The sequence below is a fragment of the Bemisia tabaci genome, chromosome 1, assembly GCF_918797505.1.
Source record: "Bemisia tabaci chromosome 1, PGI_BMITA_v3".
Taxonomy (NCBI): domain Eukaryota; kingdom Metazoa; phylum Arthropoda; class Insecta; order Hemiptera; family Aleyrodidae; genus Bemisia; species Bemisia tabaci.
In genome coordinates this window covers 92,168,707-92,196,012 of record NC_092793.1, presented here as the reverse complement: position 1 = coordinate 92,196,012, position 27,306 = coordinate 92,168,707, and the positions used below count along the sequence as shown (strand labels likewise).

The 27,306-nt window shown below is 41.0% G+C and overlaps 1 protein-coding gene across 3 annotated transcripts in view; it reads left to right on the top strand.

Annotated features, from left to right (window-relative positions):
* The window catches only part of LOC109043210 (tonsoku-like protein), a 123,653-nt gene that overhangs the window by 12,983 nt on the left and 83,364 nt on the right, over positions 1–27,306 (top strand). For 2 of the 3 annotated variants that reach the window (XR_011900887.1, XM_072306501.1), the window contains exons 4-8: positions 3,544–3,673; positions 5,200–5,371; positions 6,547–6,676; positions 12,690–12,881; positions 21,008–21,122. Coding sequence is in view for 1 of the 3 variants with exons in the window: in XM_072306501.1 (XP_072162602.1) it covers positions 3,544–3,673; positions 5,200–5,371; positions 6,547–6,676; positions 12,690–12,881; positions 21,008–21,122 (739 nt within the window). In the remaining 2 variants the exon portion in view is untranslated. Of the gene's footprint in view, positions 1–3,543; positions 3,674–5,199; positions 5,372–6,546; positions 6,677–12,689; positions 12,882–13,101; positions 13,349–21,007; positions 21,123–27,306 lie in introns of those variants that run through there. The other variant, XM_072306503.1, reaches the window with a different exon arrangement.

Below are 27,306 nucleotides of genomic sequence, written 5' to 3'. Positions count from 1 at the left end.
CCACTTTAAGATAGAAATATTCCCAAAGTTTCGTTTTTCTATCTCTTACCGTTCAAAAGTTACGAGGTGGGAGTACGGACTTTTGGGACACCCTGTATAAAAAAACTCTAGTCATATTTTCAAAATCTGGATAGAGCAGGCTCCTCTAGAGACATTTGCCTGACGATAGTCGCAAAAATCATGAAAATCGACCCGGTAAAACACTGGAACAAAGCGTTACCAGGGATGCAAATTTAGGAGGTCTTGGAACGTGTAGCATAGATATTATAATTCGTAAGTCTGGTCGAGATGGAAAAGAATAGCCATGTATTTTTAATTGTACTAGCTGCTTCAGCTCGCTACGCTCGCTTGCGCCGCTAGCTGGTGGCTTCGCCCCCTGGACCCCCAGTCACTCGCTCCGCGAGTGAATGTTGGCTCGCGAAGCGAGCCAAATTTTGCTACTACGAGTAATTAGAGGACTTCCTGGAGGAAAAATGATAAATTCAAAAATGAAGAATAAGAAACTGATAATGATAACCACCTTCTTCTATAAAAAGAAACATCTTTGAAAAATAAAAAACACTCCTTGAAAAGAAAATCAAAACACTTTGTGAAAATTTAACGGTGCGAAAGGGTAAACATTAATTACCGATTCTCTTGGAAGAACACATGGGCCGCTGCAAAAAAGTTAATTATTAATAAAACCTGTAGTGCCGTTAAAAGGAAAATTATCTTCTGAAAAATACACACGAAAATTAAGTAATTTTCATGTAAAAAAAAACTATAATGATAAAATCAAGAAAGCAAAACTCTAGACGCACTACTGAGAAACCTGGACAAACCGAGAACTGTTTATGAGCAATGCGACGGAGGAAATGCGTAGTAGGTGTTCCGAGTCAGACGGCATAAGAAAGGGAGTGATACTGACAAAGGACCCATGCCAGAGCAGAAGGGTGACACGTACTAACGGCAGGTAGGGATGGGTTTACGTGGAGAGGGAAACGGAAAATCAGAGGGTGGGAGGTCCCCCAACCATATGATTCGTCCAGCGGCAAAGACGAAAATATTTCGTCATCAAATCGAGGTAAATTTTGCAACGTCGGTCGCGCAAATTGAAAAACTGAGGAATGTTGGCACGTCTACAGCCTAAGAGCTTTCATTTAAAACAAATCCGAGCAAAATCGGTCCAGTAGTTTCCGAGATCGAATTAGCACAAACTGTCCAACGTCAAAAACGCAAGCATGTCGTTATCAAATCAAATCGAGGTAAATTTTGCAACGTCGGTCGCGCAAATCGAAAAACTAAGGAATGTTGGCACGTCTACAGCCTAAGAGCTTTCATTTAAAACAAATCCGAGCAAAATCGGTCCAGTAGTTTCCGAGATCGAATTAGCACAAACTGTCCAACGTCAAAAACGCAAGCATGTCGTTATCAAATCAAATCGAGGTAAATTTTGCAACGTCGGTCGCGCAAATCGAAAAACTAAGGAATGTTAGCACGTCTACAGCCTAAGAGCTTTCATTTAAAACAAATCCGAGCAAAATCGGTCCAGTAGTTTCCGAGATCGAATTAGCACAATCTGTAGAGGCCAAAAAAAGCCTTAGGATATTAAATATATAGAAGATTTACCCAATATAATAATCATAATGTCTCTTTACATCGACGCAGATTATATTGGACATATTTTCTCCCTTCCAATTGAGACCCTCTCATCCAATGCGCCTTTTTTAATGTGAATGTGATGAATACGTAGGGGGGCGGGGGGCGGTCACCGTCCCCCCCCCCCCTCTCAAAAAACGAAGATCATAACTTAAACAGAAATGCTTCAGCTCGCTATGCTTGCTTGCGCCACTAGCCGGTGACTTCGCCCCCTGGACCCCCAGTCACTGTTGGCTCACCAAGCGAGCCAAATTTTGCTACTAAAAGTAATTAGAGGACTTCCTGGGGGCAAAATAATAAATTCAAAAACAAAGAACTAATAATGATAACCACCTACTTCTAGGAAAAGAAATATCTTTGAAAGATAAAAAAACACTCCTGGGAAAGGAATTCAAAACACTTTGTGAAAATGTAACGGTGCGAAAAGGCGAAGACTAACTACCGATTCTCTTGGAAGAACGCATGAGCTACTGTAAGGAAGTTAATTATTAATAAAACCTGTGCTGCCGTAAAAAGGAAAATTATTTTCTGAAAATTACACATCAAAATTAAGTAATTTTAAGTAAAAAAAACAAATGACAAAATCAAGAAAGCAAATCTCTAGCCGCACTAATAAGATACCTGGACAAACCGAGAACTGATTATGAACAATACGACGGAGGAAATGCGTAGCAGTTGTTCCGAGTTAGACAGCATAAGGAAGGGAGTGATACTGGCCATAGGACCCAAGTCAGAGTAGAAGGGTTACACGTGTTGTTAGCAGGTAGGGATGGGTTTACGTGGAGAGGGAAACGTGGAAATCAGAGGGTGGGAGGTCCCCGAACCATACGACTCGTCAAGAGACAAAAACGCAAATATTTCGTTATCAAATGGAGGTAAATTTTGCGACATCGGTCGCGCAAATCGGAAAAGCAAGGGGTGCTGGCGCATCTACAGCCTAAGAGCTTTCATTTAAAACAAATTCGAAGAAAATCGGTCCAATATTTTCCGAGATCGAATTAGCACAAACTGTCCAGCGGCAAAGACGCAAATATGTCGTTATCAAATCGAGGTAAATTTTGCGACATCGGTCGCGCAAATCGAAAAACCAACGGGTGCTGGCAAATCTACATCCTAAGAGCGTTCATTTAAAACAAATCCGAGGAAAATCGGTCCAGTAGTTTCCGAGATCGAATAAGCACAAACTGAAGGAGGACAGAAAAGCCTTAGGATATTAAATCTATAGATGATACTGAGGAAAAGTACAAAGATAGTGAAGACTGTTTGAATGAGCGCCGGCAACGCGCTCCGCCCGATGCGGTAAGGTCATATCGCCCTCCCTCTGTCTCCTCTCTCAATTGTGCTAGATACGTCATCCAATACGTGAAAAAATGCAAAAATGTATCCTCTTTAAATTTTAATTCAAGTACTTTTTAAATCCGAGCTACCGGAAAAAAATTACAGAGCATTTTTTTAAAAAAAAAAAATTCTAAATTTTAAAATTTCAGTTTCTTCGGAAAACCCCAATTTTAAGTGGTCTTAAGATTCAAAACTGAAAAATATTAAAAAAACGCTTTCCAGCCACAGTGGAAACGAAAGGTAGATTTCGACTAATCGTAAAAGTATGAGAGTCCAAAAAATATTTCACAGGGGAGCTGCTATTAATGTTGAAAAAAGTAAAGCCGAATTCTAGGATCTAACAGATATTTGAAGGACTGAGTGATCAAAATTTTATGACATGCCATACCGTTCTGGAATAGTGGATTACCTACTTTTTTTTAAAGCCTATCTTCAAGTTTTGTTTTTGAACCCCCGTTTTAAGTACGATAAAAGGTAATTTAATATCGACTGACTACCCATAGACTCATTCCTAGATTCAATGTATTTCGTCTAATTACTTACATGCATTGTCTCCATTGTTTGCAGGCAGCTGAAAAAATTGCAAGATCCATTGGCAATAAAATAGATATTGGGGTAGCGAACAGAATGATCGGAGAGGTTTTATGTTGTTTAGGTGAATTTGACCAAGCCATCGAACATCAGAAAAAGCATCTGGGTGAGTGCTTCTAACCTTTAAGTATGGGTTGTTTTCAGATCAAGGGACGGAAGTTAGAATTTTCGTAATCCTGTCTACAACTCTCCATGTAATATATCAATGTAGATGTGGTGGGAATGATCTCTCATCTCCATTCCTTAAAACTCAACGCAGGGCAAAATGAAAATTGTTTATGGTGAACAACACCAGCATCACCCTCCACTGTGGTTACGTCTTGAGTCGTATGAAGACTTTACAGCCTCAAATTAAGATGGATGTTATGAGCAGTTTTGTTTGTAGAAGAGCATTGAAACATTCTTATCAGCACATTTGTTTCTGTATTATAAGCTCTCAGGCCTCCTTAATGTTCATTTCTGGTAATGCTTAGCTTCAGCACTCTACTGGGTGAATTTTCATGATTTTTGGAGCTATCGACAGGTAATTGTCTCTAGATGAGCTCACTTTATTCAAATTTTGAAAATATGACCCAGATCTTGGTATGTTATGTTGTAAAGATGCGCATTCTCCCATTTAAACAATGTAAATTTTATATTTTTTTTTTTTTGTTCGTTTATTTTAATTCGTTTGAGCATTCTACCAGGCCGATTCCCATGATTTTTGTGGCAATCAACAGGTGATGGTCTATAAATGAGCCCGCTTTAATCAGATTTTGGAAATAGGACCCAGGTTTTTTTTAGAATCACGTTATAAAAGTGAGCAAATTTGCAGAATGCTCCCCAACTGCTGCCCTGCTGCTGCGCGCAGAAGGTTGCGCAGTGGCCGAGTAGCCTGCGCATCAGCTGTAGCTCGAGATGCCGTACAAACACAAGATTCACCAAGTCACCGTCAGTTTTGGCGATAGCTGAGTGTCTGGGGTGTCAAGTGATTCTCCGCTTTGGCCCAAAATGTGGGTTCCATTCTCCACGCCCGAAATAAACAATTATATCGTCAAATCATCTGTTGTTGTTGTACTACTATGGTTCATTAATCGATCCTAGCTAAATGCATCCTTTTGATTTCAGATACTTTTTCTTTATTTAACACAAACCAAAATCTTTTCTCCTAAAAAGCAATGTATACCTCATATCGTAACATTTTAGGGAAAAGAACTAACATTGATAAAAAGGTAAAACAAAGGCCGCAAAGCAGCCGCTTGATGAAACAAAGCGCCTTCAGGGGGTTTGGCCGCGTAGCGGCTAGGGGGCGTAACCCTCTAGTAGGCAAGTAAAACCGATTACCACATCTCGGCCAATTTTTGTTCAAATAAATTGAATTTGGTCACATAAATCAACTGCATTTTACATCTTCTTTCAAATGAAACCAAGATAAGCTGGATAGGTTGTTTAGTTCTTATGTTAGAGCGTTAGTCCAGGTTCTTTGTAGACAGCTTATGTATGTAGATCTATCTCTTTATCTTCATGATCTAGAAATTGTACATCAATGTCTAATTTTCGATGATGTACTGAAGATGATGATATAAACTTATTGCATCACATTTGCCTCCTATTTTTCAATTGTCATGGTACCTAAGTAGATTTTCTTTTTAGATCTGTCTAAGGAAGAAAAAAATCTTGTCGAGGAACAAAGAGCACTCGCAACTTTGGGTAGAACTTACTTCGTGAAAGCAGAAAGCTACGCAGATGTTGATTCTGATGAGCGCAGTAGTGCTCTCTACTATTCTCAACAATACTACCAAGAAAGCCTCACCATCTGTGATAAGTATGTTTTTACTTCTCTTTCCTGCTTTGTCTCCTTGCAGGCCTTATGCAAAATTACTTTTTTGTTAAACTCTGCAAAGAAACTGCTCATTTGGATAGTCAGGAATACCTTTGCGCACCTTCTCGGGCTGGCAAAAGAACATCTTAAAACGAGAAAGAAACTTAGATTTTTCAAGAGCGTGGAAAGAATCGTGAGTATTTGTTGTTGTAGAGAAAAATTAGGTATCACTTTGCTCATGTAATTTTGCATGATTGTGTATGGAGGGAGGTTCGTGGGTTGAACGGAGCTTGAACCAAAAATTCAACAATTTTAACCAGGTTTTGGGGCCAGGCCACAGTGGATTGTAGGACGGTCGTTTGATTGCTTTAAAATGGGGTGGAAAAAAATAACTATTAATCTGGGAGAGCTGAATATCGGGATTTACTACAGAAATTTCACACTCGTAACTAGATGCAAAAAGGAAGAGAGTGGTAAACATGCAGGGAACACCTTACAATGAAAAAAGACCACTAAAATTAGGAAGCCTCTGTCAGATAAAGCCATCTATAAAGATTTGATGACATCACCAGCAGCAAGACACCATTCCTTCATGTAATTGGTCAGCTGAAATCTGTAGAGTTATTAATTGCAAGTCAAGTCCTTAAATGAATAGCTGATTCTGGTAGACAAGTGAAAATACGATTCGGAACGATGAAAACATAATAAATCCAGCAAGCACTAAGGATTGTTCTGAATTTGAATTTTTTTCTACTTTTTCCTGTTTCATTATGTTTTTCCTTTTTCTTTATTTTTTTATTTTTTCTCTATTTTTTCTTTCTTTTTCTCCTTTTTCTTTATTTTCTCTTTTTCCTTTATTTTTCTCTTTTTTCTTTATTTTCTCTTTTTCCTTTATTTTTCTCTTTTTTCTTTATTCTTTTCGTTTTTCTTTATTTTTCTCTTTTTTCTTCATTCTTTTCTTTTTTCTCTATTTTTTCTCTTTTCTTTATTTTTTTCTGTTTTCTCTATTTTTTCTTTATTTTTCTCTCTTTTCTTTATTTTTCTCTTTTTCATATTTTTCTCTTTTTCTTTATTTTTACCTTCTAAAATCGTTCTTCAAGGCAAGATTTCTTAATTCAAAATTTCTGGAGAGGAATGCAAAAAAAAAAATGACCGTAATTATTTCATTGTTGCATCAGATTAGAAAACTCTATTGGACACATGCAAGTAATGATAATGAAGGCACGTCTGTACATTAATTTAGGACTGACTTTAGAATCGGAGCAATCGGAGAAAAATTCAAACGAAGCTATTAAACTCTATGAAAAGGTAAGGCTATGTTTGTACATGTTATATTCTTGAATAATTATTTGAATATTCAAGTTTAAAAACTAGTTATCTACCTTGAAAGCAATTTAAAGCAATTTTACTAATCTTATTCCGGTGAAACTTGAGGTTGCACGGATTTTTTAACTGGAGAAGGTTGCTTAGGGAATCAAAAAATTTGAATTACACTGTCTTGGTTGCCTTAGATTCCCTAAAGCCCTCTGTGGTATTCCTAAGGAAGGGTTGTTGTTAATTTCTGTGCCTGGAAGTTGGTTTGTCCATCGTAATTCTGAAATTATCATTGAAAATCAAAAAGTATGCAGTTCCTATTTTAAATAAAGAGGGAATAATCACCAAAATCGGTTCTTCCTCCTTAATACAAAAGGCATTATTGAAGGAGCATTTAAGCTCCTCTACAGGATGGTCTCTATTTTTCACTTTTTTCATAATTTGCTGATCTCATATGGGCCGATCCTGTAATAAATGTTTCAAAGAACCCCGCACCATCCTTTTGCGAGTCTTTTGTGAAGTCATTCTGATCAAAAGCTCTTCTCGTCGAAAGGGATCCCATGTGCAGTTTTCGAGGTATTCGCCGTTTTATGAGCGTGAACGGAGGTCCCGCCGGCCAGACCATTGTGCGGCACTACTCGTACCCTTCCCTTCCAGTCCATTCCGGCCCTCTCCGCTTCTCCACCACGCATACCCGAGGCTCGAACTCCGACGCTCACGGGGCCTTGCTTATCGTTACCGGCCCGGGTGGTCTCATCTGGGTAGTGAGCCTCGAGTAAGGGTGGCGGAGAAGCGGAGAGGGGCCGGAATGGACCGGAAGGGAAGGGCACGAGTAGCGCGGCACAATGATCCGGCCGACGAGACCTCCGTTCACGCTCAAAAAATGGCGAATATCTCGGAAACTGCACATGGGATCTCCTTTGGCCCGTGCTTTGATGAGAGCTTTTGATCAGAATAACTAGCTGAGCAACATATCAAAGTTTCATCAGAATTGACCGGGGAGTGCAGGGGGGGGACTTCCCATAAGGATGGTGCGAGGTTCTTTGCGAGTTCTGAACGAGGGAAAAATATTTTTGAAAAGAAAAAATTCTCAATGGACTGTTATGAGATTAAGCTGCAGCAGCAATTCAGGAAATCGTGCTTTCAAACCGATTCACCCTATTTTGAGCATGCTTTTTCAGTTCTAGACCTGTTAAATTGGAGACTTAGGCACACTTTTTTACGTATTTTTATGTGATAGCAATGCTCTTCCCCTCAGATGGTTAGAAAATGAAATACTCTGCCAAAAGAGGGGCCAAATGAAAAATATTATATTTACTGGATTTCAATGATAAACCTTAAAGACCTTTTTTGGTTACATTTTGAAGCTCCTCAGAAATATGTATCAACTCAAAAGTTTTCATTTTTTCTTTTTCCTTTTTTAATTTTTACACAATTTTTACTCAAGAGCTGATTAGTTGCGGTAGTTAAGTACATGTCCATGAATGAACCTCAACAGTAAGAAAATAGATTTTTATTTCTATTAACAACTAACTAAAACAGCTTAGAAGATGCTTTTTAGCAATGTTTAATTCCTGCATTTTTGAAAACTAAATAGCACTGAGCTCACAGTTATTTTTCCCGATTTTTTTTAACAATATCAACTCACGAAAACGAGCTCAAAGTTGCGTATTTTGAGCTCCCATTGAAACGCGCGTCGGTGGGTCACTGAAAGTAGCCGCCGTGAGCGTCTGACGGCGAATGGCCACACTCGGCGACTTACCTCTGCTATGTCTTATAGCCCGCATTGCCCGCACATGGGCTATTGTTCCAAAAAATCGGGGCAAATTCCTGTGAGCTATCTGCACTAGCTAGTTTTCAAAAATGCAGTGATTAATTTTTAATTTTATTTTATTTTGCAGTTGGTACCTTTACTCCCCTTTGGGGAGTGTACAAGTCGTTCCAACTTTCCAACATTCAATTTTACAATATACAATTATAACAATCAACGTTACATTGATTTTAACAATCTTTGGCTAACATTCTGCCTTTAAAATTCGACCAAAGGACTACGTGCAAAACGGGTCATTTGGGGCTCGGGGCGGATACCTTTGAGACTTGCCCTATTCATTCACCTAACAATGCCCCATCTTTTCCCAAAGTTTCAAGCCCCCCAAAAATTTTGGGGAGACGCGGCGGGGGGTCAAAGTTAAAAACCGGCAAAATTTTCGCGAATTTATTACTCGAAAACCAAGAAGTTTTCGTAAACGCGGTTTAAACGAGCGTATTCAGCGTGACGAGAGCTTTCAAAAAATGTATAACATCATAGGGTTTTGTCAACTTCAGCTCGAGTTATCGCCTCCGAAGCGCCGGAACGCTCAAAAGAGACCCCTTATTTTTTCACGTTTGGGCCGATTTAAAAAAAAGCCATTTTTTTAATTTCATGAAAAACTGATATGTTGTTCCTGACTCTCTGTAGCCCCTCTAGCTCTTTACCGCATGCTGGGGAAATGTTTTGGTCGCGAGTTATAAGAGCGGAAAGGAGGGAAGGTCGGGAAAATTGGCTATTTTAAACTGCGCTCGCGGCGTTGATCGGAGGGAAAACGTCCCCTCCCACTCATTTCGGTGAATCACACTCCTCTGCCGACCTCGCATAGTTGCCACATGGCTCCTGATCCGTCGCCGCGCGCAGTTTAAAATAGCCAATTTTCCCGACCTTCGCTCCTTTCCGCTCTTATAACTCGCGACCAAAACATTTCCCCAGCATGCGGTAAAGAGCTAGAGGGGCTACAGAGAGTCAGGAACAACATATCAGTTTTTCATGAAATTAAAAAAATGGCTTTTTTTTAAATCGGCCCAAACGTGAAAAAATAAGGGGTCTCTTTTGAGCGTTCCGGCGCTTCGGAGGCGATAACTTGAGCTGAAGTTGACAAAACCCTATGATGTTATACATTTTCTGAAAGCTCTCGTCACGCTGAATACGCTCGTTTAAACCGCGTTTACGAAAACTTCTTGGTTTTCGAGTAATAAATTCGCGAAAATTTTGCCGGTTTTTAACTTTGACCCCCCGCCGCGTCTCCCCAAAATTTTTGGGGGGCTTGAAACTTTGGGAAAAGATGGGGCATTGTTAGGTGAATGAATAGGGCAAGTCTCAAAGGTATCCGCCCCGAGCCCCAAATGGCCCGTTTTGCACGTAGTCCTTTTACAAAAAAAAAAAACAAACCACAGTGTCAATTAAGAGGGCAAACATATGAAGATGAAAGAGGCGATGGATTAAGGCTTAAAATTTGATAGATCAGCAACATGGTAGAATGCACTCTGCAGGACCAAAGCTCTCTGGCTGAGAAGGAGGAAGTTAATTTCTTCCCTTTTAAGCAATTTTAACATTTCAGAAGGAAGAGCATTAAGGAGCTGAACTGATGCTGCTCATATATTAGATTTCGAAATCGAGTAGGTGAGCTTTTCAGGAGTTATGAAATTGTGCCTGGTATCATGGCTATGTGAGGGGGATAACTCATTGAGATCAACTACTTTATTAAATATAGCATACTTTAAAGTTTCATAGATGTAAGGAGATGGCAAAGTAAATAATTTATTCTGTTAGAAGACATATTTACAGGAGTAGTCAAAGAGGAGATTAAACAATATTCTGAATATTTTCTCTGCTCGATAAACAAACTTTCTGAGTGAGAGTTCCTCAGAGGATGATCACATATCTCAGACGAGGTACGAATTGCCTTTGAATGATGATATATTAGCGCCACATCTTTATGTTACCTTCACAAGATTTCTTGAGGCCCACTTATCATTTTGTACTTTACTAATAGCATTATGAATGTGGGTCTTCCAATTGAAATGCTGATCTAAGTAGACCCCTAGAAACTTCGTCATGGCACTCAGATCTAGGCAGAGGGAATTATTCAATTTAATTGTTTGCACTGTTGGATCTGTCAGAGCGGATGGTGTATTATACAGTGCCTGTAACTTCTCTGCATTCAGCCTTAATCCATTCACTTTAAACCAATGGCTAACATGAAAGAAAGCTCTTTCAGCATCTGCCAACGCTTCATCGCCGATTAGAACTACTGAGGTATCATCCGCAAATAGGTAGGTTCGAAAGTCTGCATATTGAAGCAAGTCAGTTTTAAAAATATTGAATAAAAGTGGGCCCAGGATCGAGCCTTGCGGCACTCCTGTTTTTACCATACGAGTTGAAGAGAAGACTTCCTCACTGCTAATTTAATTTTACTACTAGTATTAATTTTTACTACTTGCTTTCTATTTGTAACATATGGCGTCATGAGTTTGATTGCCTGTTTGTTTAGTCCGTAGAATGCCCCTTTAATAAGAGTTGGTTATTAATAGAGTCTAAAGCTAGAGCAAGGTCAAAGAAGAGTACCTGTATAGCGAGAGTATGGACAGATCGCTTCATGGAGGTCTTAGAGCCCAAAAGTGCAGCCATCCTTCTAACCAACTTCTAACATACAAAATTTCACTGTCAATGCAGAATCTGCAAATTCCAAATCTAACCAAGACGGCCAAGAATGTACAGAAATGAGCGTTCTTCCGCAAAAATGAGTAAATTTATGCAATAACTGAGTCAAATACATGCTTTATAAACGACGGTTCGTAACAACAGTATCAGTTAATCGTCCTGGATAATTGAAATTCATAGGTTGACTGCATTTCTGGGCCCTAAATCTAAAATTTTTCGGTCAGATTTTTTGAAGTCTAAAAATCCATGATGGCGGACGTGGCCTATAATGGTATTTTTGCTCTTGCATGATAGATTTTAGTGAAACTCGGTTTGAGTGGGTATCATTTGAGAAGAAACGCGAACTTCGTGTTAAATTTTCAAAATCCCGAATTCCATGATGGCCACCGTGGCCTAAAAGTCTTTCTTGGCTGCTGTTTAATGAATTATTGTGCAAAGATGAAGATGATGTTGTCTTCTTATTAAAGTTAAAAGCCATGAGGGCCGGCTCGTGGAGCGAGTCGCAAGTTCATCGCGAAGCGAGGAACCGGGGGTCTTGGAGCACTCCCCGGCTAGGCGTTACAGCTCGCAAAGCGAGCTTATCATGGATAGTCTATGTTATAAGGCTATGTCAGCATCGAATTTCATTAATTGAATAAAAAAATGTATTAATGGTGTTTAATGGAAAGGATTTCTTGAAAATTAGTTTTTCAATACCTTGAAGTGAAAATTGAAAAGAACACACTAAAATATCTCTTGATTGGCACCCCACTTCCCAATATATGTTCATGGATAGTCAATTACTACCATCTGTCAGCTTTTTTGGCCATATTTTTGGCTCATTAAAAATTGGACTACCACTAGTCACAAGACATTTTAGGTTTGCGAGGTGCAACGTATCTCCTACCACAGACATTTGTGCTTTTGAAAGTTATGCCGAGTTTTAGCTGTGGGGCATATTCTTTGAAAGTGATGAAGCGATGCATCATCACCTCAACCGCCAACTGGGGAAGCATGTGGTGACGTATGGCTTTTGTGAATTCCTTCCTTGATCGTTTTTGGGGCTTCAAGGGTCGAGAAGTGTAAATATTCAATAAATCCCACCTGATGAAAATCTTTAGGATGAAGTGCTGCCTTTTCCTCAAAATTATTATTCTGAAGATTTGAAGAAATTTTACCAAATTTGGCAACTATTTCCAACATAACCTTCCAGAAATATTTGAATAATCGAATAATTGGTCGAATTTTTTTTTGTGTTTCTTTCATGAAAAGAAACCGGTTGAAGATGTGCTGTTTACAACTTACTGCAGATATATAAGATTTACCCCAAACAAATCGAACGCCAATAAGCTTTGTGCATTTAGATTTCTCTCAAATCCATTATCTTCCAACTGATGAAACTATCAGCCTTTGATTTGGAAAATAAACCTGTGTTGGTTCATTCAAAAATAATTCCTTACTCTTTGAATGTGACAGTTGATAAATGTCATTGAACTGCAAATATTGCTTTATCTTCCAATCTGAATCCTCTATATTTTTTTTCCTGTTTGCCAGGCCATATTTCTTTGCAAGAAAAATGAATTTTGGGATGAGCTGTGCCGTGGATACACTGTGATAGGCACAGCTCAGTTTCATCGTAAAGATTCGGCAGCAGCTCTTCGAGCATATGATAATGCTCTTAAAATCACAACGAAATCAGATGATAAGAATCAACAAAGTTCCGAGTTGCTTCTAGCTAAAGCTGAGGTAAGAAAAATGTGTGTATACATTTCTCATGACTCGTATTGTGACTTTCTTACCCCAATCAAAATGTGTGACGCGATCCGAATCTTCCGCCAGATCGCGTCTGCTTACGAAGCAGATAGCGCGCGGTCTGACCCGCAAAGTTCCGACTATGAACTTCAAGATTGACGCGAAGATAAAGAAACAACAAGAGTGGAATTTTTGATACCGTGCCATGTGCCGTGTGCGAAGCCGGTAAGGCATTGGGTCTTCCGGAATAATAAAGCTCCAACGTTTCGGGCTCGCAGAAGTTAATCGATTAAATTCGTGCAGAGTTCATTTATGTGTTGTATCGTACCCCGTTGTGAGGCTTGTGTATCCGTTTAATTAGTTGGATCAGTGCGGTGATCCACGAGACCCGATGCGTGGTGCGAAAAGACAAAAGTGACCACCAGCTCCCCGCTTCTTCGCATCGGAATCCTTGTCCCAAGGTAACGTAGTCTGAAGGACGTTACGCAGTCAGCCCCCGCCATCGCCAGACCATCCCGACCCACAACGCTCAACATCGAGGCCTCCTGACCAGGGATTTAGAGCTGAGGTTTGAGGCAGCATCATAAACGGAGCGGCATCGGCGCGCAAGGGGGATCGCATTTGCCAGTGAGACGGCTTAACCTGGTGAATTTGGCATGACTCGGCATGACTTTTTGATGCTGGGTACCCAGCATCAAAAGTTAAGTGGCTTCATTTAGACACGTGGGACTCCAGCGCCCCGGGCCTGGCTGCCGGGCGGCTAATCGCACCGGGCTGTGTTTCAACCCTTCCTCGGCGTCCACTTCGTAGAACTTCCCGGCGAGGCGTGGGCCGCCGCGCCGATGGGAAACGTAGACAAAGGGGTGTACCGCGAATTCATCGCCAAGTCCAAGGGTTGCATACCCCGGCGGTCTTCTGAGACATCCCCGTCGGTAATGAAGCTGGGTGGCGGGACCGAAAATTGATGCCGTAAAGGGCCGCGAGCCGATGGTCCGGCATCAAAAGTTGAAGCGCATGTTGGTCCCTAACCCAGCATCAAACCTCAGCATCAGCGCTTAATGCCGGCCCGGCCGACACGCCAGCATTGGGCTTCGATGCCCGAAGCCGGCGCCGGCCACTATGGTCTCAATCCGCTCGGGAGCGCTCAAAAATCGATATTTATGAAATTGGACGACATTTTTTTTTCAAGTCAAAATTGATAAATATAGTATCTACGGGTCATAAACTACACGTAGTATACCTCAAAAAAATTTCTAGTCACTTTGAAAGTGTCACAAACTGTGCAAATTGTCGGATACGTATTTTCTGACCCGTGAAGTGGCTATTTCTAACAAAGCGTTCGGAGCCTCTCCTGAATCATGAAATGGTCTCTCAGAATTCTTGCTTATACCATTTTGTAGAGGACTCTAAAAGGATTGTAACGCACTAATTACAATTTTTCTCCGAGGCATTCTGACACATCCCACACAAGGTAGAAGTTGGATACCTATTTTTCATAGAAAAATGCCGATTTTTCCCACGAACTTTCATTTTAAAAAAAAGTCACCAAAGGTCACCTAATAAGACACCTTTAGGGAGCTTCTACACATCCTTGGGAAGCTACAGTAGAAATATTTCGTGCTTTGGTTTGCTTTTTCTCGAGAAATCGAATTTACTAGGTCTCTAAGTCGGTGGCTGAAATAACGGTATTTGGCAAGTTTAGCCATCGATCAATCTGCAGTCGTCTTAAACTTTTTTGAGGCATGCGACACCTCCAAAAACGTGCTTAAGTAGTCTCTATGAATCCTTAAGAAGGATTTTAAACCAAAAATTGTTGGCTCTTCTTGCTTTTTGGACGAATTTTGAATCTTTTTCGTACCTGCGTGTTTCCTTCAAAATACTGTTTTACAACCCTGGAAAGCCCATCGAAAAATATTCTGAGACATTTGGCACCTCCAGAGACACTTTTAAGTCGTTTCTGCAGATCCTTAGAAAGGCAACCGAACCAAAAATAATTGCTTCCGCCTGGTTTTTCGACCAAATGTGAATTTTTTACGTGACTACGTGTTTGCCCCAGAAAAACTCAATTTTTTGCCCTGAAAAACACCTATAGATGCAGGCTTAACACGTGCTAAGCACTTTTGCATCTACAGAGACGCACTTATGTAGCTTCTATGAATCTTTTTGAGGTTGACCGTTTCGAAAAAAATTTGGTTCCCCCTACTTTTTGAGATTTTTTGAAAAGTTTTCCGTTCCGCGGTTTTATCTTTAAAAATGCTCTTTTAAATCCTAGAAAGTACCTATTGATGTAAAATTTCTTACTCCTCGAATATTTATCGATTGTTGATTGAATTTTTCTTAACGTGACAATATTGCACCCCCGCTCTTCAACATTGTTATGTACCCGATTTGCGTTTCCCGTCAAATCAACATAAAGAAAAGTCTTCTCTGAAGCATTATTTCGACATTTTTAAAATACAAATGAATTTTAGGTCTATTTCATTTTTTTCAGTTTAGTTTTCCTTGAAAAAAAAAAAAAAAAAAAAAAAAAATTGGGGGGTGTCAAAAAGTTAAAACATCCTTAATTTTGCATGTACTGTACATGTATGTGCAATGAACGCATGGTTTTCATCCAATCTAAGCAAGTATCACAAGCCAATCCTATGGCAGTTTGTAATTTATGTGAAAAAATGACAGTAACTTTTGCAAATGATTTCTTAGGGAAAAGCGGATGTCAAATTCGGATTCAGCGCATCAAAATCATGAGGAAAACATATCTTAAATGTATTTATACTCAAACGGAGAGCCGCTATGATTTTTGATCACTGAAAAGTGAATTGGGACCATAGTGCGGCAGGTTGTGCGCATCAGGCGCGGCGCCACATGGCCGCGGGGCCGCTACCTGGGCATACGGCATTAATGCTGAAGCTGGGAGCCAATGCTGTACGGCATAACCTCGTGAGGCGCCTCAAATCCCTGCTCCTGACACTAACCAGCCAGCCAGTCGCCTGCGGCCTACCTAGACCCCTTCAAAATGTTCATACTGTTTTTCCCAGCTTCGCGTTAGGGTAGTACGGTTGCGTTTTGGTCTGAAATGAAAGAATTTCGCCAACAAAAAAAAATTCCGATGGTATTTTTGATTAGCCCATCGGCACATGATGCCAAATGGCTCAAAAATTGGTAAAAAAAATCGTGTTTTTTCCCGGTCTAAGCGTATGTATTCGTCTCAGAGTTAATTTTAAGACCTTGTAATTAATTATTTCTTGTGCCTGGGTATATACTTCGACTTCTTGAATCGTCCACAGACGGCCATGGAGCTTTTTTCATCAAATTTCCCTGAAGAAACGTGAAAGAGGTTGTTCCAAAAACGCCGATTTTGGCCCCCCCGGATTTGGCCCAAACTTTGCTCAGATGTTGTACTAAGTGTCCCCGATGCTTGGGCAAAATTTCAGCCCCCTCGGATAATTAGGGGAGAGGGAGCAGGGGGGCAAAGTTGCAATGTTTTTAAAACTTTAAAAATCGATATCTCGCGAACGGTTTGAGTGTAAGTGTTGCGGTTTGCGCTAAAAAACGTTAAAAAATATTCTCTACAAGAATATTAATGCTGTTTGCAAGGTTGCGTAATTAATCGCGTTCATAAATCGATTTTTTCAATTTTGACGTTTCGACTTTTTTTAAATTTTCGTCCCTCCTCTCTTTGGAATCGTTGCTACGTGAATGAAAACCTGTTGAGGTGATTCTCCATAAAATTCTGCATCTACCACACTTTGTTTGACCTTGTTGAGGAAACGATTCGTTCGTGAGTTACAGCGATTTTTCTGCGCGTTACCGGTTACGCGCGGGCGGCATATTGGCGGCGCTTCATCCCGCGCGGGCAAGGCAGAGGTTGTTTCACCGCTAGGGCCTCATATTCATGCTGTAGGCTGTAATTATCGATATTTTCTCCTCCCCCCACCCTTCCCCTCCAATAAATATATTTTCAATTCTTCGTTATACAGGGTATGCCAGACCACCCGTAACAGGTCTTTTTCTCGGTTGGTTTAGGTAGTACGAAGTGGGGGACCGCGGGGTTGAATAGGGAATGAACCCCAAGGAATCCGAATCTTTTTCCGGAGAATCTACGTCAATTTGCGCCCAAAAGTTATGTATTCAAGACGGGGACATCGGCCCCATCCATAATTTCCCTTTGGTCAAAAATTGATGTAGATTCTCCGGAAAAAGATGATTTCCTGGGTAATCGACCCCAAGGAATCCGATTTTCATGGTCCCGAGGCCCCCCTAGCCACCCTCGGAGGGGGGGGGGGGTAAGAGGGGGAGGCACAATGTCTCCCGACTTTTTGGATCGTGACCCCCCTTTTTACCTCCCAATGGGGGCATGGGGGGTTTCGGGGCCGTGAAATTCGGATTCCTCGGGGTTCATTCCCTATTCAACCCCGCGGTCCCCCACTTCGTACTATCTAAACCAACCGAGAAAAAGACCTGTTACGGGTGGTCTGGCATACCCTGTATAACGAAGTATTGAAAAAATATTTATTGGAGGGGAAGGGTGGGGGAAGGAGAAAATATCGATAATTACAGCCTACAGCATGAATATAAGGCCCTGGCAGTGAAACAACCTCTGCCTTGCCCGCGCGGGATGGAGCGCCGCCGATATGCCGCCCGCGTGTAACCGGTAATGCGCAGAAAAATCGCTGTAACTCACGAACGAATCGTTTCCTCTACAAGGTCAAACAAAGTGTGGTAGATGCAGAATTTTATGGAGAATCACCTCAACAGGTTTTCATTCACGTAGCAACGATTCCAAAGAGAGGAGGGACGAAAATTTAAAAAAAGTCGAAACGTCAAAATTGAAAAAATCGATTTATGAACGCGATAAATTACGCAACCTTGGAAACAGCATTAATATTCTTGTAGAGAATACTTTTTAACGTTTTTTAGCGCAAACCGCAACACTTACACTCAAACCGTTCGCAAGATATCGATTTTTAAAGTTTTAAAAACATTGCAACTTTGCCCCCCTGCCCCCTGCCCCCTCTCCCTTAACTATCCGAGGGGGCTGAAATTTTGCCCAAGCATCGGGGACACTTAGTACAACATGTGAGCAAAGTTTGGGCCAAATCCAGGGGGGGGGGCAAAATCGGCGTTTTTGGAACAACCTCTTTTCGACCGTTTTGACCATTCTATATGGGGCTGACCATTTGAGTGGTCCTCCCTTTCAAATTTTTCGATTTGATATCGTCTGACTCTATAAGAAGTTTAGATATAGTCAAAAAGGAATGGGGGAAAAGATATTTTTGAAAAAAATTAATTATTAATGGACGCCTCCGAGATGTTTGGACGCGGCGACGCCGCGGAAAATCGTACTTTTCGGCCGATCCCCGTATCTTTTTGAACTTGATGCCATCGCTCTAAACCATTCATAATGCAGACTGAAACACATTTATGCGTTCTTCTATATGGTATGAATAGTTGTCCTCCAGATTTTAAGACTAAGATATATCTTCGCCGAAAGAGGGGCGAAAACGCAATTGCCACCGCGGCCCTGCCGCTTTATTTTTTTAACTCTGGAAAATATGAAGAATTTACTTTGATTTAGGGGTAAAGCACGATTTCACTGATAGTTTTTCATGAAGCTCTTCTTTATTTCAGTTGCATTTTGCGAATGTCAAGTAATCACCAGAAGTTTGCGCAGAGATTCTTTCGAGCGTGTGATGTGCCTTACGAGTGTAGATCCACAACCAAAACCGTTCTACAAATAGATTTCACATGTAGCAACTTTTATCACAAAGTTTCGACAAGAGCTACCGTGAAAAATATTCCTAGGTATGAATGTTTAACTTTGAGTTACTTACCTAATTAAAATCTTGAACTAGAATATTGAATCTTATCTATCATTTGGAATTATTTTGAGTCTCAATTAATCATTTGGTTTCAGGATACTTTCATCTATAGTTTTGACAACTGGGTGGCTTTCTTAGTTCACTGGTGACCTGCAGAATTTTAATTAGCTTTGAAGATTTAATCTTATTACAAAGTCTTTTCAGGAAACCCCTTTCAGATAAAATGACAATAAAGACGAATGTCAACTTCAATACCCATCAAGTTAGCAAAAATTGCAGATGGAAGTATTCTGAAACCAAGATTCAATATTCTAGTTCAAGATTTTAATGAGGTAAGTAACTCAAAGTTAAACATTCATACCTCAGAATGTTTTTTACAGTAGCTCTTGTCGAAACTTTTTGATAAAAGTTGCTACGTGTGAAATCTATTTGTAGAATGGTTCCGGTTGTGAATCTTCGCTCGCAAGGCTCATCACATGCTCGAAAAAACCTCTGTGCAAACTTCTGGCGATTACTTGACATTTTGGAAAAGTAAAATGCGAATGAAATAAAAAAGAACTTCATGAAAAATTATCAGTGAAATCGTGATTTACCCCAACATCAAAGTAAGCAACGTGGACCAATGCTTAGTAGCGAATGATTTTTTTTTTTAATTTTCTTAGGATGGCAACACTGGTAATTAAAATGGTGCTAGGTTGACTATTTTTTCTCAAAGCTAGTCTTAAGAACAGTATCAATAATATGCACTTGAAAAGTGTTATGGTAAGGAATGCAGGGTTGATAAAATATTCAGTGAAGTTCATAAATTGTTGAACGATACCTTTGTATTTTTTGGAGCTGCAGTCAAAATACCACTGCAAACGAACGGGTTACAGTGAGTACTGTTTCCCAGGTGAAGAAGTAGTTCTTTACAAGTGTCAGTTTTGAGGAAATTGGGGCTAAAAAGCAAATTATCGAGCTCTTTTTATACAGGTCAGGTTAGGTTAGCAGGGCCTAGTGCACCACTCCCAATAGCTGCTGTCCACCCTCGAGGAAATAGAGGAGGTCGTTTTACCTTTCTCCTCACGTCATTCCTAGAAACAGAAATAGAAGAGTCGACAAGTCGAAGCTTGAATGTAAGCATCAAAAAAAAAAAAAAAAAAAGATTGAGTAGCTACTGCTTAAGAATGGCTCTCGAGTTTCAGCAAAGGCATTGTAGAATGTATATCTTAATATATAAATCCAAAACAATATTTCAAGGAATTTTGAAAGGTTAGAGGCGGAATGTAAAAGTGGGAACTTTAGAAAACAGTAAAAAAAAAAATAGTCAGTATTTTATCTAGATAATCAAACTTTTTACAAAAATATAAAAAAAATTGTTTCCTTGAAGGAACAGTACGTTAAGATTGAGCTTGGTTTCGACAATCAGAATCAGCCCATCAATATGGGTTATTTATGTGACTGTCGAAAATTGCCGATTCAAACCTACAGTAAGTAATTTTTCTTGCTCCAACTCCACTCTGAAGACACAGCAACATTTGGAACTAAGTTGTAGCCCCTTACCTGAATTTTACGTTTTTTCCAATGGAGTTCTCATGAAAACTGTCAAAGTTTGAAGTGTCAAAAGCTCAGCATATCCGACGTTGCCTTACATACCAGCATTCTGCAATGAGCCTCCTTGAGATTTTCAAACAACGGTAGGTGTCCTCGTTATACCCGCAATAACATTTGTCATGGTTTACCTGCCTCTGAAAAGTTGTGAGAGATGATAGTTTCCAATGAATAAAATCGACTAGGTAGTGGAAACACCATTTTCAGATGGCCTAAAGACTTCAAAAAGGCTCAGAAAGTCAGCTTGTCAACATCTTTATGCCTAAAAAATCTGACTAGACCGTCAACAATCAACATCTTAACAATTTTGATTTCTTTGAGCTTTAAGTGGAAGAAAATTGTCAGTTTTAATTGGCTCTTTAGCAGGTCACGCGTATCTTGCGTCTGGAAGGTCACAAACTTCCTTACAAGTGTTCCTGTGTTCTCACAGTGTAAAGTTTGAAAATGTAAAATGACTCGAAAATTCCGGAGGGTTTCTTTTTTTTACTTTTCGGCAAAAATTGTCGTAGAAATGCAAATTTTTCACTACTATGCTCAAGAAGAGCTCATTAGGATGCTGATGGAATCAGCAGCGCAGTACTGTTTCAATATCTTCTATAGTTTGCTCAGAGCAGGCCAACTCTCAGTTTTTTGGGACAGTCTCATTATATATTTTGTAATTTCATTAATTTTCAAGAGATAAAATTACCTTTTTCTCTTTTCCTGACACAGGTTCTTGTTGACATTCATGATTTAGTTGGTGCAAAGCAGGTTTTGTTGAAGGCTTATAAGTTGAAGAATCCATATCCGAAGGATCGAGAAGAAATCGCAAGAAAAGCTAAAATAGGTGATTTTGTGCATCATTTATCCAATTGCATCTCATGCATGTACAAGTCGCTTTTATGGCGCGCTAAGGCGCTCTGCAACACCTACCCGCCACGGGAATCTGTCATGGTAGAGATCTTCGAGAAGCTGGCACATCTCTTGACGGGTGCCCTCTACCCACCATTTGGCAAGGCGCCCTTTCCGATGCTTACCTGGAGGGACCCACTTCAACACCTTCAACGGCAACTTGGTATCAGCCATCCTCTGCACATGCCCATACCATACAAATTGCTTGATCATAATATCGTGCACAATGGGGTAGTTGCATGCAGCTGGATTTTTAGATCTGATGACTGTTCCCAGCAGAAATTTTCGCGAAAAAACCGTTTTTCGCATTTGCAAATTCCAAAATTGAGTCAAAAGCTTCGTAAAAGCTCGATGAAAAGTCGCAAAATCGCATTAAGAAATAAACGATTTCCACTGGCTATGACGTCAGTTGGTATACACGGCCCCGCCCACCGCCATCATCCCTATCTCGACCGTGTGTTTACCAAGCCGAAGCATGATCTGTTGTGCTATTCAAAGTGTCTAAATTATCTTTTTCCCCCGGAAAATTCTGTCGGCAATCATGCCGAAAGGTGTTCAAAACCGTATCTTGATCATAAACTCAAACACAGCGCTAGTTGAGATTAGGAAAGTGACAAGAACGAGTCTTTGTCATGGTGTTGTGATTTTTGGTCACCGGCGCCACCAGCGCCAAGTGAGCCCAGCTCGAGCTCTGATTGGCTACGACGCACGAACACTGCCGACAGCCGAAGCAATCCGGACGCACCCGAATCCCCGGACCGCATGGCTTTCGGCGGCGACAGAAGATACGCGAAAAGCTCTATTTCGACTCCCTTTTTCACTAAGAAATCATGATGGAGAGCTTTCATAATTGTTTTATAATTATTAATCAAATCCTGAAATTTTCATTGACGCAAAGAAATCAAGTCCAGACAAAAAAATCGATTTTTTACGAATTTTTGAAATTACCGTATTTACACGTATTTGACATAGGGGGTACTTTGGTGTATACCATGTGACGTCACAAAGTCCTAGTTTCGGAGCGCGGGAAAAGACCCGTTTCAAATGGCTTTTGCCTTTGAAGAGCTTTTTCTCAAAGTTCTGATGACCGGAAATTTTGTTAAAAATTACCTCAATACTCAGTAGACCTCAAACTTTTAGAAATTGAATTGAAAAAAACCGGCGCTCCGCTTCGCTCCGCGCCGGTTTTTGGGGGGGGCTTCGCCCCCCCAAGCCGCCCCAGGACGCGCGCTTCGCGCGCGTCTTTTCAGCGTCGTCTGCACATCTAGTTTTTCTTCTTTTTAAGTGTCCCGCGCATCCACCGCGGGAAGAAAGTGTATTTCCCGAAGTGGAATTTTTGTAGTCATAAATTCGTACGTCTGTAAGTCATTGTGTAATGGATAGTTTTTTTCCAGATATTTCCTTTCCTTGGGCCGCTGTGCGACGAACAGTTCGTCCGAAAACTTTCTTCACCTGACCCACTGTGCGACGGGCAGTTTGTCCAAAATCTTCCTTCCCCTGAACCACTGAGCGACGAAGAGCTTGACCCACAGTGCGACGAAAATTTTGTCCAAAAACTTCCTCCCCCTGACCCACTGTGCGACGAAAATTTTGTCCAAAAACTTCTTCTCCCTGACCCACTGTGCGACGAAAATTTTGTCCAAAAACTTCTTCCCTCTGACCCACTGTGCGACGATCAGCTTGTCCAAAAACTTTCTCCCCCGACCCACTGTGCGGCCCTGCTCCGGCCGGCTCCCCTCGTGCCGCGCACCACTCGCCTAAAACTTTCAAAGCTCGCCATTTTTAAACGGCTCGGCCGATTTGGCTCAAATTCAATACCAAACCAGTCCTATGGAAGAACTACCACCCATAAAAATTTCAGCTCAAAATATTCATTTTCGCTCGAGTTATCGAGTGGACAAGATTTGCCCTCCCCCCACTTTCTAGCCCCACCCCTCAAAATCTATTGCCTCAAATTTCAATTTTTTTTCGCAGAATAGTAGTTCTAATGAGTCTCTACTAAATGCAAAAAAAAATGGTCAAAATATCTTTCAACCTAAGAAATATATAACCACTCAAAAATCGAAAAATCTTCAAAAGGCGGAAATACATACATACATATATACATACATACATATATATAGATACATACATACATATATATATATCTATATATATACACGCGAATTTGAATGGCATATATTTTCGTGATCTACGACCCGTGATCGGTGCTCTTCACAATGTCTCAGGTCTGGGTCCGACATCATGGGAGAATGCAATAGTGTATTTTCTTCGGAAAATACACTAAAAATTCCATGCAACCACCCCATTGTCCCCTTACACCCCATTATCTCCCGGATACGTTCATTCCTGATACGTTCTCTCCTTGAGATTACAGCCTATCTTTGCCAGAAATCCATCTCAGTCCTTGAGCATTTCTTGGGTCCGCTTCTTCAACTGCCACACTTCAGTGCCATAGGTTATTATAGGTTTGACAACCGAGTTATGAATCCTCTTTTGGTTGTCCTCGGAGATTCTTTAGTCCCAAAGAACCCCATTCAGCATGGCGATGGGTTTTCTTCCTTGAAGATTACGGTCCCAAATGGCCTGACCCAACTTCCTATCCGAAGTCAGTTTCACCCCCAGGTACTTGTATTGTTCGCACTTGTAGTTGTATTGTTCATCTGTTGACCATCTTCCAGGACTGTACTTTGCTAAGCTCCCTCGACTGACATCTTTTTCATCTTACAGACACAAACCTCGAGTCCCCACTTGCGGTACTCCTCAACCAACTTCCGGGTTATACACTTCTTGGTGTCACCATGATTTTGACTTTTGGCTACCTGGTCGTCGGCAAAGCGTAGCGTGAACGGTGTTTCTTGGTCATTCAATGGAACGCCCATTTCGGAACACTTTCTTTTCCATTCCATCAGAAAGTGCTCTAGATATATCCTAAATAGAGTCGGTAACAGACAACACCCCCACTTAAGCCCCTTGGTGACATAAAAACTGTCTGAAAGCCTACCTTGACTCTTGATTCTGGCAAAAGCCCCCCGATAAGTCTTTTACCAAAACCAGTTTCCTCTAGGACTTCCCAAAGTTTCACAAGAGGAACACTATCAGAAGCCTTTTGAATACCCAAAAAAACTTAATAGAGGTTCTGACCAACAATCATCTTCTTTTCGGTCAACTGGGTGATACAGAACAGATGATCAGCGGTAGATCGACCAGCCCTAAAACCTGCTTACTCCTCCGTCTCAAACGGGGTCCACTCCTCTGTCTCAAACGGAGTCCACTCCTCTTTGATCTCCGCTTTGAACTCTTTACCATACTTTTAATTTATCGTTCCTGTTACCGCTAACCCCCTGTATAGTCAGGAGGCATACGTAACAAAACATATGTCCTGTGTGCAAGTTCGTGAAGGCATATTGTGTCGTACATCAATCTCTTCGTTTTGATTTCTAAAAAAAGAAAATTGATGATGGCCGTCTCAAATTTCATGCAAACTCCCCCAAATTCAAGATGGCGCCCAAAATAGCGGTTTTGGGGTGAAAAAATTTGAAGTTTCCAAATACGCCGTGTCAGGTGTCGATTCTTATGTATTTTGGATCGTAGAATCCGAATTTTCCGAATTCGACTCGAGGTCATTTACTGGTCAAAATCCAAGATGGCGGCCAAAAATACCACTCAGGGGTACTAATTTGCCTATCCGGGTGTAGACGCATAGTGAGGTATCAATCATTAGGTTTTCAGGGTCGTAAAGTCCGCAAATGAGGTTCATTTTTCGCTGCGGCTCTCAAGAAACCCTAAAATCAAATATGGCGCCCAAAATGGCCACCGGTTTTACGGCTGAAACACCAATTTAGCGCAGCTATGACAATCAATACGTTCAAAATTAAGGTTCATGGGTCAAGGAGTTCGAAAAGGAGATCAAATGTTTACTCCCTTAAAAAATGAGCAAAAAATCGTAGAATTGAAGTATTTCAGGGCACAGGCCCAAAAACGAGTCTTATCTGAACCCCATCTTGGGCAAATCTCTTAATATCAATAGTCATTTACCGATCTGCGCCTCTAGGTGGCAACCATGTTGGTAGCCATTCTCGATTCGGAGGCTTAATTTTTTATGGGAGTAAACATTTGATCTCCTTTTCGAACTCCTTGACCCATAGACCATAATTTTGAACGTATTGTTTGTCAAAGCTGTGCTAAATTGGTGTTTCAGCCGTAAAACCGGTGGCCATTTTGGGCGCCATATTTGATTTTAGGGTTTCTTGAGAGCCGCAGCGAAAAGTGAACCTCATTTGCGGACTCTACGACCCTGAAAACCTAATGATTGATACCTCACTATGCGTCTACACCCGGATAGGCAAATTAGTACCCCTGAGTGGTATTTTTGGCCGCCATCTTGGTTTTTGGCCAGTAAATGACCCCGAGTCGGATTCGGAAAATTCGGATTCTACGATCCAAAATACATTAAAATCGACACCTGACACGGCATATTTGGAATCTTCAAATTTTTTCACCCCAAAACCGCTATTTTGGGCGCCATCTTGAATTTGGGGGGGGTGCATGAAATATGAGATGGCCATCATCAGTTTCCTTTTTCCAGAAATCAAAACGAAGAGATTGATGCATGACACAATATGCCTTCATGAACTTGCACACAGGAATACGTAAACCCCCTGACTAGTAGTTCTCACAGTCATATTTCCTTCCTTTTTTATGAGATGCTGTTATCCAGGCCTTTTTCCATTCTTCCGAGACCTTATCACCGTCGATGCATTTTTGCAGCAGATCCTTAAGATGATGAACCGATTTGCCAGTCCCACCTTTCATTAACTTGACTGGAATGTTTCCTGGCCCAAGAGCTCTTCCACTCCTCAATTCCGTGATTGCTTTGACCACTTCATCCACTTGAATTTCTACTGCGTGATCCTCGATTATATTTTTCACATTCCCCGTTTAAAACTCTGGTTGTCTTGCCGTCGATAATTTACTAAAATGTTCGTCAAGCTGCGAGATTGTTATCGGAGATAAAACGTCCCGTTTTACGTCCCCTCTAAGAACTTTGATCAGCTTCCAGCTTTCAACACTCTTCCTTCCACTCAGATATGTGTCAACCCTTGAGCAGTTGTCATCCCAAGATTAGTTTTTCTTCCCGGTTATTCCATGACGAACCCTCGCCTGAGCTTTCCTATATGCACCGCAGGTGTCTATGGTCTTGAAAGCCAGATAGTCATGATACTTCCTATGCTTTTCGTCAATTACCTCCTTTACCTTTTTGTCCCACTAGTAAGGTTTTTTGCACATCCTTACTCTCATCACACATACCCAGGAAGGCTTCCTTTGCAGCTGAATGTATTCAACTTTTGATGAACTGGTACCACTCTTCGGCACTATCGAAAGTTTCTACTCTCAGTTTCTCATCCAACCGCTTTCTGTAGAGCGCTTTCACGCTTTCATGCTGTCAACTATCGATGTTGTTGCACACTTGTTCTATCTTCACTCTTTGTATCTGGCACTTCTGATGCTGCAAGATATCCCTCTGCAGCCCATACTTATCCGCAAATGCAACCTTGAGAAAATGGTGATCACTACCACAGGAGAACCTCCTGCACACTTTCACTTGTTAAACCTTCATTTGCCTGGTAGTCGCGTAGTCGATGATTGACTTCAGCCCTCGAGTTTGCTGAACTCAAGTGTACTTATGGATATCTCGATGTTGGTTAAATTGGTGCAGTATTTTCAACTTGTTTTGCTCACACAGATGAATGATGTGCGCACCGTTGTCATCCACCACCTCTTCACCAAAGGTCCAACGACTTTAGAAGCATTCTTTCGTACCATTCAAATCACCCATGATAATGACCTCCCTTGTCTTTCCAACCCTCAGCACAGCACTTCATTGTTGAGTTGCTCCAAGAACTGATCCTTTAGATTGACGGGAGCATCATCATTCACACCATATACTCCTAACAGGGCCACTTTATGACCATGCACTGTAAGATGCATTCTGATGATCCGCTGGTCTACTGCTTTCCAAGTAGTTATGGACGAATGCAAACTCTCCCGAATAAGTATGGCGACTCCTTGCTGTGCGTGTTGATCTTTACTGACACCACTGTAGGACAGATCATAGC